General features: G+C 34.9%; 1 protein-coding gene across 2 annotated transcripts in view; it reads right to left on the bottom strand.

Annotated features, from left to right (window-relative positions):
• Nucleotides 1-532: 532 nt before the first annotated feature.
• The window catches only part of THAP4 (THAP domain containing 4), a 24,741-nt gene continuing 13,771 nt past the window's right edge, over nt 533-11,502 (bottom strand). Inside the window, exons 1-5 of one of the 2 annotated variants that reach the window (XM_015824499.1) lie at nt 7,584-7,911; nt 5,049-5,208; nt 4,635-4,744; nt 4,354-4,457; nt 533-852 (exon numbers count right to left, since the gene is read on the bottom strand). In XM_015824499.1, coding sequence (XP_015679985.1) covers nt 733-852; nt 4,354-4,457; nt 4,635-4,744; nt 5,049-5,208; nt 7,584-7,608 — 519 coding nt within the window. In that variant the 5' untranslated portion in view covers nt 7,609-7,911 and the 3' untranslated portion in view covers nt 533-732. Of the gene's footprint in view, nt 853-4,353; nt 4,458-4,634; nt 4,745-5,048; nt 5,209-7,583; nt 7,912-11,502 lie in introns of those variants that run through there. The other variant, XM_015824491.1, reaches the window with a different exon arrangement.

Here is an 11,502-nt window from a genome sequence, read left to right as displayed (position 1 = left end):
TTTAACTGCCTGGGTCCATTTGCCCTCATCTGGTTTGTCACCATTTGTAAACACTGATCAAATATAGACTGCTTTTTCAAAACCATTTTAAAAGTGATTTAGTTTTTGAAGAATTCAGAAAAGGAAAATTGACTCACCCCAACACTCAAAACTATATATTCTTTGAAAGGGGAAGTAGAGGTAGGAAAGGAATGATTCAGTTCTTAAGGGTTCCAGCATCTCCCTTTCATTTCATTTATGGACAGTATCTTCTGTGTGGGTTATTTTGGGAAATAGGGACTTCCACATGGACTTCAAGCCAGAGAACTCACTAGCTGCATTTGGACATGAAATAGAGATTCATCACTGGTCATTTAACATTAAGCAGGTAGTGGTTCTTCTACTATACTATCATAAAGGAATTAACAGATTTGGACTTTGGGTTGCACTGAAGTAGAGTCATCTGCAATACATTTTGGAAGTTTTAATACATGCCTTTGCAAGCATTTTTAAAGCAACAGAATGCCACTCCAAGTCACACCTTTAAAAATAAAAGCTTTTTTATTGGCTTTTGATTTTGTCTGGTTTTGTAAGTCTTCTATTACAGAAACTCAGAATAAACTCATTCAGCAACTGCAGTTTCTACTCTTGGTTATGAATTGGGTTGTGAAGATGCAAAGTCATATTTTGCTTTCAAGCTACTTCAGTTCTCTCCATGCAATGTCTTTTTCTTGATGAAACAAATCCTCCTTTTTAAGGAATCACTTTTTTGTACGTTATATGAAGGTGCTGAGTCATTGGTTGCGTAGTAGTTGACATAGAGACAGTCTGTTCTAATTTTCCCTCAGAATTGAGCCTGAATTTTCTAGTAATCTAAAAAGAAAATAAAAAAGACATTACAGTATGTATTATTGGATTCTGTTTAGAATTCAAGAAAATGGCAAAGCAAATAAGATGAAGGAACATAAACGAATAAAAATGTTCCTAAGTAGTACTGTAATACGCAGATTTAAAATCCTTGCAAAATTTCAAGCACAATATTGAGGCTTATTCAATGTTTATCTTTTCATTTTGACACTTATTGGAAGGAAGAGGAGAAAACTTTTTAGAAGGCTTCTGAACACAAACCAGAATTCTGGTATATACTATATAAAGCGCAGACTAATAGGTACCCTTAGAATAAGATACAACTCAGACTTCTAACAGAAATGGGGGGAAAATCATATATCAAATAATAAAAGTATAGAAATCTGTCTATAAATATGGTGATCTCTTTGCTTTGCATATGCTTTGTCTGAAACCTATATTTGAGAGTAATTCTTAAAAAGAGAGGTAGCAAAGAATAGTTTATGATTAAATATCTTTAGAAATTATCGGATATTGTGTCAAAGAGTTTATTATCAGCCCAACTCACCTCACAGGGTTGTGGGGAAAATAGGAGGTGGAAAGACTACAGTATTAGGTATGTTCACCACCTTGAGTTACATATAAAAATAATAAAGGCTAGATAAAAATAAATAAGTAAAATAAATGATCACATAGCAAACCCAAACAGCGTACCCCTTGGCACTGGCCCCCTACATTTCTCTTCAAATTGTTTCTAAAAAATAATTCTGTTTCTCATCTAGGTTTTGAATCTTTTGGTGCCCTTTGTCCTTTTGAAATAATTACATTTAGAATGGGAATGAAATATCTGTGATTGCAAAACCTTCCCCAGAGAACTCTGCCAAAAATTGTTCTTTGGGGGCAAGTGTTCAAAACAAGTTGAAAAACAAATTGCCCGGTACAAATCAATAATAAAAATTGCACAGCAATAACATTAACAGACCAATGTCTGTTATGGTCTATTAATGGACCAAATATTTTAAGGTATATATTATGAAAAAAGACAACTACTGCAATAAAATCTGTTTCTTATCTACTCTTCTTATTCTTATGCCAAATCAATCCACTGCAAGATAAAGCCCTCTTCAGTAAAGCTTATGGGCTGTAAACTACAAGGCTAGTTAAGTGCAGGTTGGCAAATAGGTGTCTTCCAGCGTCCCAATCCAGGACTAAGACTAGAAGAGTAAAATTTAGGGATCTGGCTTCAGTCCAGCACCTTGATCACTACACCACATTTTCAATTTCCAAATGGACTTTTTTGGTATGTGGGCATGAAATTCACTATTGTTACGTATTGTTACCCAGAAATAGTAAAGTAAATATCAAAACAGAGCGCTTCACTTAAGACATGAATATCAAAGATATAAGAAGGGGGAGACCTGATTCAGAGTAATAGCTATGAAAATGATTTTGGACTAGCAAGTTATTTCAAACTTTGAGACTATTAATGTGGCTGCAAGTGACTGCAAAAAAAAGCAAATGCAATTTTAGATTGCATGAACAGTACTTTTATACAGTATTCACAAGAAATAACTGTTTCAGAAAAAAGTCAAACTCTATCTTGAATATTGTGTCCAATTCTGGGTACATCACTTAAAGAGACTTCAGACTATTTAAAGCTGGTCTAGAGAAGGGTAGCAAGAAAGATCAGGAAGACATGAACTAAGTCCTGTGAAGTGACATTGAGGGCAATGGGGCAATTTGATTAAAGATTTTGGCTAAAAACTGATAGCTGCTAGAAATCTCTTTGCTCTTCCTCAACTCTAGAAAACCTTTGGTCACTAGGCTAAGGAGAAAAAGGATGCTATTACTCAACTCAAAGAGGAACAAGATAATTTTAAAGTAAACCTTTTAACTTAATTGTGAAAGCCACTTGTCTTTTGGGGATAGGCAAGGATATAATGTGATCAAGTTGCTATCAGTGTTTCTGGATTTATCAACAGTTTCAGAATAAACCTTTTTATATTTATGTTTTGAAGGTAAAAGTATTTTTGTTCGTTTGTTTTGCGGAATTGGTAAATTAGCACATACTCAATCTCAAAGATTCTCATACTTTATCTAAGATTTATATTACATATCATAAAGTTTTGTGAAGAACAATGCCAGTACCTATTTTTATTTAACTCAATCCCTATCTACCATTTGTATTCACACAGCCGACAAAGTCTTTCTTGCTATGATTATTTTGCACTTTCTCTATGGATTCAGATTTGTGCTTTTATAAAATGTAATATCCTAAAAGCTTTCCAGTCCAAGTTTTTGAAAGCTATCTTTGCAGTTCCAAACTGCATCAACATTGCTGGCTTATGGCTAGAGACAGATTTGGTTTCTGTGGGTGCCATAGCCTGGTATTACTTTCTGTTAAAATTATTTTTTCCCCTGTGCATCTGATCCCACTGTTTCTCAGATACCATTTTAAATCAACTTATCTAGCAAGGGGTAAAAGCAGTCTTCAATTTCTAGAATTCTCTTAGGAGCCTCTTCCCATTTGTGTGTGAAAATGCCAAGAGTCTTAAGCAGAATCTGAGATTCTAATTTTGAAACCAGTTTAAGTCTAGTATCCAATCTCAAAGTCCACGGATTCATCTTGACCAAACTGAACACAGCCATCCATTGGAAAACAGTGTGGTTTGGGGACATGCAAAATTCCATCAGAGCATCAGAATCTCTGGGAAACAATACAAAGTAACCTCTGCTCTACTAGTCTTAAAACAAGGAGGACTAGATCACTGGATCAGATGAAAAATCCTAACAGTGATGCAGGGATATGAGTAAAATTACTATTTGAAGAGTTTTAAGTATTATAATAGTACTAAGAAACCTTAGCAGGGATGAAAAACTAAATGGAAAGGGTCAAATTATTACAAAATATTAGCACAATCTCTGATGATTCAATTAAAATCCATATGTTTACAAAATAGCTAGTCATTTTCCACAGTGGTAATATAGCTAGGGCTTCAGAGAACACACAATAGATATGACAGCTGGGTTTTCTGGCCCAATCCACCCAGACATTGGTGTAAGTCCCAAGTATTACTAATAAATCATGAAACAATCTGACTGCAATCAGACTGCTTAATTTGACAATAACCTAAAAAAATAGTTGTGGTTCAGTTGAATAGAAAAATAAACTTTTCAGCAGTATTAGAGGCAATTGTTCTGACATCACTTTGTCCAAATAGCATAACATTACAGTCTTCTCTCTTTAGACCTTCTATGGTGAATTCACCAACCCTTCATTACTGTACTAGATTCTTCAGAAATTCCAAAGATGCATTCTAAATACATCTTTAATCACCTTTTGTGTCTTGTAGTTAAGAAAAAAAATTATGCTATAGAATGAATAATTATACGAATTATTACAAACATACAGAACAGAATTGACCAGAAATATAACAGTTTCTGGGAAATGAACTAACAGAATTATATTGTTTGGGCTAGCAATAGGAGTACATATTCATCAACTAAATTACAAATAAGCATACTCACTTGCTCTACATGAGGTTTCTTGGCAAAAGAAATCCTTGCTACTGAGTGAGAAGCTATAGAAAGCTCTTGCCCATTTACCTCTCCCTCTTCTACTTCCACCAACCCTACATAAAACAAACAAACAAACATTAATATCTATATCACAGAGCTGTATCAACTATACCTCCAAACTAATCATTTACGAAAACAAAAGGGTACGTTCCAGAAAATTTTCTAAGTGCTTTCAGGCAAATTAAGTTCAAAACTGGGATTAAAAACAACTAATGCAATAAGATTAATACCTGTGTTCTGAGCACTAATGAAGGCCACCTTGTTAGTGTCAGGTTGGATGCGGATAAATCCACATTCTCGATGCATTGGTTTCTTGGTGTCTGGATGGAAAGCACTGAAACTGTTGGGATAAAAAACAGTTCTATCTGCATTCTTCTATTATTAGTTTCCTATACCTTAATTCCTCCATGTCACACAAAACAAGGGTAGATGTTTATGTCTAGCTTAGATGGTTCCTAAAAAGCTATGCAAATAATTTAAAAACCACCAATTCCCTCAAGCTAGTCCACAAGAGTTAAAATGTTTCTAATTATTAACGATTAACAAAGAGCTAAACAAGTCAAGTTCTATGTGGCAGTGGTTTGGGGGCTTATAGTTTAGAAGGGGGTATTCTTCTAAAAACATATGAAAAAAAGAAAACTCACGAGAAATTCAGCATGGGTTGACCAACATGAGAGATGTGCACTTCTTCAAGGTATTGGAAGGGCTTCATTGAAGGGAAGGTACCATCTCCTGGTGGATCTGAAAGCCAAGTGCCCAGCATCCAGGAGAGCGGCTCAATCACAGGATTCAACTGTGCAGTTTCTAAAGAAATAAACCATCTGAGAGTATCAAACTGCACTAGAGTTTTTTTGAAAGTAGGAATAAGCAAGCTTCCTTAAGCAAGTTGTATAAAAAGACATGATAACTTAATAGATCTTTATATCATCTTTTTAATTGCAAAATAAAATGATTTATAATAATGTATTCTAAAAGCTTTATTAAAAATGTATTCTTTTGAATTTGGAGAAAACCTGAAGAAAATCAATGGAGTGATTGTAAAAAAAAAATTTTCAAGCTAATTTTATTTCACAGATAGCAGGTGGGGCTTTGAAGCTACAATAGACAATAATCTACTTTAAAAGGATCATCTTAAGAGTCTAAGGAAATTTATTTTGATCATGTGAAGCTTAGATGGTGCTGAATTTGGAGTAAAATAGTATTTCCATGGAATGGAAACTAAAACTGATAGATTTTTTTTTGGGGGGGGGAATGAATTCAAATATCAAAACTTGAAAATGCAGGGAGGCTAAAGAAGTTTTTTTACTACCATCTAGTGGATTAACTCACATTATAGCAACTCAAAACATAAACATAGATAGCACACTATTACTTTTCAAATTAAGCAACATTTTGCAAAATGTTTAACTTATATTTACTTATGGAACTGCAACCAGAACTGTGCCATCATGCACAATAGAAAGGTATTCACAGATTCAAGTTAAATACATGCTCTGTAGGCATTACACTTCCATTCATTCTCACGGACACATACCTACACATAAACAAAACACACTAACTCAAGGAGGGAATGAAGAGGGTAACTAAGTCACTAATAACTCCATGGCTTTAGATTTTTAGGTACCAGAATGAAAAAAAAGAAAGAAAACAGATTGGCAAGGGGAATAGAATAGAATAGAGTTGATAGCTATTAACAAAGAATGCAGAAAAGAATGTATGAGATAAAAAGGATAGATTGAACTATGTTATTGTTTGAGTAAGCAATCTGCAATCACACTTAAAACTATTTTTAAATTTCCCTAGGGATGAGTGTGAAAGCTACCCACAAACATTAATGGAGAAATCAGATAATTTAATGCAGCTGAGTACTGAGATATTGCTACTGTATTTCCCCCTTTTTGTGGGTGGAACAAATAAAGGAACAGAAAACTTATTAAATATATTTTCATACAGTAGAAATTTTATATCATGATTCATACAATTTAAATATAAAAATTGGATCTAAAAACCAAGATACATTTTTATTAGATTTGTTCCAAATCATTTTGATCACAGACAACTTGATTTATTCTCTTATATCATAATTTAACTAATTTTCCAAACTGATCATGAAAGCTTTATTTTTTGATTGAATTAAACCAAAGAGAATGGTGAAGTATAAATAGTTCCCTAACTTAGGAAAATGATGAGAAACAAAATATTACATATTATTAACCAGTAGCCTTCTCCAAAAGCCACAGTGCCTAAGCCAGTTCTCTTCTTGCTCATTCTCACCCTCTTTTTAGTACTATGCTAAATGCTGTTTTGTGTAACTCAAAGCTCCTATTTTACATTGCAAATGCTGCAATAGTACTTAATTGAACAGCTTCAAGGAGTGCATAATTTCATTGAATGTGTATTGTTTTCCAATGAATTGGTATGGTTACATGATTTAAATTTTTTTTGATATCTATGTTCCCACAATTTTATAATTATCTGATGATTCTATATATTTTGAAAAGGAGAAACTCGTGGAACTATATTTAATGATATAACGGTAGTTAAAAACTAATACACCGTATAAATGTTTCAGTTGACCTATCAACTTCATAATCCCCTTCTGAATAGTTCATCTGATAGTTGTGCTGTTAGATGCAGTTATTAATAGTAAATAGTATAAAAATAATAGCGTTTAAAAACTTATGAATGTATTATAGTATTTATCAGGCCTTAATAACTGAGCAATGATCTGTCACAGAAAAAAATATGCTATACATTTTTTAATTGTGTATGTATCTTGAATACAAGAATATTTTGTTTCCATTCATGCCCTGGAAATTGAACTGAATGTTAGCCAAATCCTTGCCACCACAAACAAACGTTGACACAATTGAATTTAAAAACATATAGGAACATCCTGGTCTCTTCTTAACACTACCTTAACATTAACAAAGCGGGAGAAAGAGTGTGTAAATCTGGTACTATCATGGGTTCAGAAACAATCAACAATCAGCACAAATTGAAACATTATAGAATTTAGTGTCTGTGCAGCACTGATTGAAATGTTTTCTACATGCAAAGGAAAAAGAATACAGATCAGCAGTGTAATTTAATGTACAGCACATAAAACATAACCCAAATCTCCATATTCAAAATGTATTAGTACTTCAGTTTTAAAAAGTAACTCTCTTATACAGTACCTGTTTGGATTTCACTGCTGGCCATATTTTGCAATATTATTTATAGCTTGTGTACTTAAGAGCACTAATCCTACCTCCAGACTCCATGAAAAGTTACAACACTCTAAGACCAAACAGGAAACAATCTTTGGACTCTATAAAGGTTACTGCAGTGTTTTCTGGGATTTGTAGTCAAGTTTAAGAAAGTTATGTAGAACTGATATAAAACTTTGGCATAGATTGCGACTCATAGTTCTTTTTGGTTCCTTCTGCTCTTTCATAAAGATAAGGCACATACTGGCATCCCTTAAAACAAAGGCAAGCATTCAGTACTGTTTTCATCTTGTAAAACAAGGCAGAAGCAAAGGAGGAGGAAGTGAAGAGCCAGACTGAGAAATGTTAGTATGACTAAATACAGTAGTTCTTTTGCTAGTGAAATCCAATTTGCCAGGCTTTCTTTTTTATAAGCTAAGTAAAAAAGGGACAGAAATGGTGGCAGCCTATACACATTTACAAATGAAAATGCACCTCAACAATATTACAGTTCATTATCAGTGATATATGAAAATAAATTTATGTTCCAAGCATAAATTAGGGGTCCTGGGTGCTCTGCGAGCTTGATTGTTTCCTTGCAGATATTTCATTACCCAAACTAGGTAACATCATCAGTGCTAGTCCATCGTCACTTGCACTGATGATGTTACCTAGTTTGGGTAATGAAACATCCGCAAGAAAACAACTCAGCTCACAGAGCACTAAGGACCCCTCATTCCAACCCTGAGTTACAAATATTCTCCTTTATCCTATATAAACTGTGGGCTGGGCCGGTTTAGTGAGGCCCTCTCTGCCACACAGGACTTCCAGTCACTATTGCTGTCATCCATAACAATAAAGATGTGGCCCAGCTGAGCAAGCAGCCTGGGATCTCTTACAGGCTAATCCATAGAGACTAGCAGCCCAAAGAGTATGAAACAAACCACCATTATCACTGGAGCTAAAGCAGCAATAGGACCTGTATCAGGTGTGTCACTTTAGTCTGTCATTTTAACAACTGGTTCTCACAAACAGAACTCAATGCCTGTGCACAAGGCCCTCTGAAGGTAGCACATGAGGGCAGGAGCCAAAACAGTTGATACGATCCATTTCCCAGCAAAGGCATCAAGACCATTGTAAAGCAGATTTAATTCTACCTGCCCTACATTCCACCACCTCCCCCATGAGAAATCTATATAGAGGGAAAACAGAGCAACTGGCCCTTGAAAATATTCTATGAAACTTTGTTAATTATCTGACTGTGTCTACCTGTTTTTCAAAAGGAAAAAATCTGATGCAGCAGAGTTCTATCCTGTATCCTATGCTCTTTAGCATAAATATGAAATCAATGGGCAGATCACTCAGAAACATCAATACACTGCTGTATTTTAATTCTTCTTGAGCCAAGACCAGAAAAAGATGAAAGTCAATGCAGATCTTGTAAGTAAGTAAGTAATGTGTAGAACAAAATCTATTAAAAAGTTGATCCAGTTTGTTTCTGACACTTAGTTCCTTCAAAATGCCTTGACTATTTGGTTTTAAATGTTATCCATATTTTCTTCTTTTGAATGTTTTTCCTCTGGGGATTTTTTTTTTGTATTCATTATGATTGGGGCAGGATATAAATTTTGTTAAATAAATTGACAACTCGCTCCTATTAAATTCTACCCTATTTTAAAAATAAATTAAAAGGATTAGGTAAGAAATCAGGCATTCAGAATAAACATTATATAAAAATCTGAAGGCAGGAATCAACTGTTATCTAACACACAAAAAATCAACACATAATTTGCCCTACAGAATACCAAAAATACATCTTTGTGTTTTTTAGTCTCTTTAAACAAGTAATAAGCAACAGTAATTGTCCCTCAGAAGTATGAAATCTGTTCTTCAGTATAGCACACATAACACAACTAAAGCCATAATTTAGTTTAGTAGATCATTTAAAATTACACTAATAAGAATTATCATAATGCCAAATCATAACAGTTCTTTGGTGCTTAACTCACATTATATAAAAATTCTAAATGTTTCCATCACAATTTCAAATGTAAACATTTGTTCTTTTAACTTAAAGTACATGACTTTCATAGATTTCTTCGGGACAACAGCTGTAATCAGTGATATAACTGAAATTGGGACAAAGAATACCCACCATTAGGAGGCCTTAGAATACAGGCAAGGAAAGCATTTTGACCTCATTTCAAACATCCTTTTCTTTTGGCCCACATTCATCAAGGGTAACTGCTGTTCTAAGTCACTATTGAGGAAAAAACCCTTGGTCCCTAGTGCTGATAACCTCAATATTAGGAATAAAAGGTAGCATTTCGGATAAGGGTTGACCTTCCAATGTCCGGGTGAAGTGGACCGATACAAACATCCACAATCATTTAAACGTAATGATTTATGTCAAATGAACATTTCTCGTATTCTTTACCTAACCTTCCTGTCCTCCTTCTCAGTGATGGTTTTTTGACTTAACTAACTGTCTCCTAACTCAGACCGGTTCTTTGATTAAACTTTTTTTCAAGCCCCTCTAATTCACATCAAGATAAAGTGAAGGAGGGTGGCAACACATTCAGATTTGCAAGGTTCTGTAACTACAGCTGTTACACATAGCATTGTTTCTTAGTCTGCTCTATCTTGTAGGGCTGACAATATGACAGCAAACCCTGTCATTTGTATTACATACTAGGGAAATGACAAAGCTTGCATAATTTAAGATATTTATTTTCTAAGTTATTTTGGGTATAATTTATGTTTGAAACTTCATTCAAATGCTGGCTGAGCTATAGTTTTGGCATGACCTATATTTAAGTAAGTCTGTATTCCATCATTTGGGAGCCAAGTCTCCAGTTCAAACAGAATTAATTTTATCTCTTAGGAAATGCTATACTAATCAAGTGATATTAATTTCTTGAATTTAAATATGAGAACATATTAATAATGAGGAGAGAGTAATTGTATAGCATCATGAAGTGGAAGGAAATTAAGATTAGCGAAAGTGAGCTGGTGAACTATGGGTAGATGAGAAGATGGAAGCATTAGTGTGTCAGCTCATTGGAAAAGAAAGAACTCAGTTGAAGAGAAAATGGAAGGGAAGAAAGACAGATTGAGATTATATGCAACAAAGGAAAATCTAGGTGGGAATATTAGTTAAACATGGGAATGGTATGTTGAAGGGGCTATATGGTAGAAGACACGGATGGCATGCAAGGAGTGAGTAGAATAGTGAAAGTGGACTGAAAGTGAGGCAACTGGTAAAGATTGGATGGATAACCCAGAACATTATAGGCAGCAGAAGTAGAACCTATCCTTTTGGAAGAATGTTGCCACCTGTTCAAGCCTCATGGTAGATTTGGCTGGGTATATCCACAAGGACTATTCTGTGAGGTCATTTGATTGCCTTCACCTTTGGACAAGGAGAAGACAGGTAGGAAATGACATGACTTCAACTATTCCATGAGGATTACTGGCTGGTTTTGGTAAATGAAATCTGTTTTGTGGAAGGCTATTTGGAAAAACAATCTATTTGAGGTGAGGATAGGGAGGATAAATTGATAAAAATGGAGTATACGGTTTGGCTCTATTGATAAGGAAAAGGATATATGCTCTTTTCCAGTTGTAAGACAAGAGAATAATCAGAGGTTTGGGGAGACAGAAGTCAAGACTGATATTTTCCGACTTCCGGTGGCAGGCGATTTCGCTGGTCGCAGCTGTTTGCTGCCTCCCGCCTGTTTTGCGTAAAAGCCGGTTTGACAGCCAGCATCAGCTGTCAAACGGCTTGATACCTTTCCCCTGGGCATAAGGGGATAGGTGAGCTGCCCAGGGTAGGAGTTGAGTTCCCGAGTCGTCCTATATGGACGATGTAGGCGAGAACTCCTCCGGAGCCCCGAGGATTCTCCGC

This window comes from Protobothrops mucrosquamatus, unplaced genomic scaffold, assembly GCF_001527695.2.
Source record: "Protobothrops mucrosquamatus isolate PMUCROS unplaced genomic scaffold, P.Mucros_1.0 scaffold_191, whole genome shotgun sequence".
NCBI lineage: Eukaryota > Metazoa > Chordata > Lepidosauria > Squamata > Viperidae > Protobothrops > Protobothrops mucrosquamatus.
Note: the sequence above shows the minus strand (reverse complement) of the source record. Positions and strands in the feature narration are given on the sequence as shown.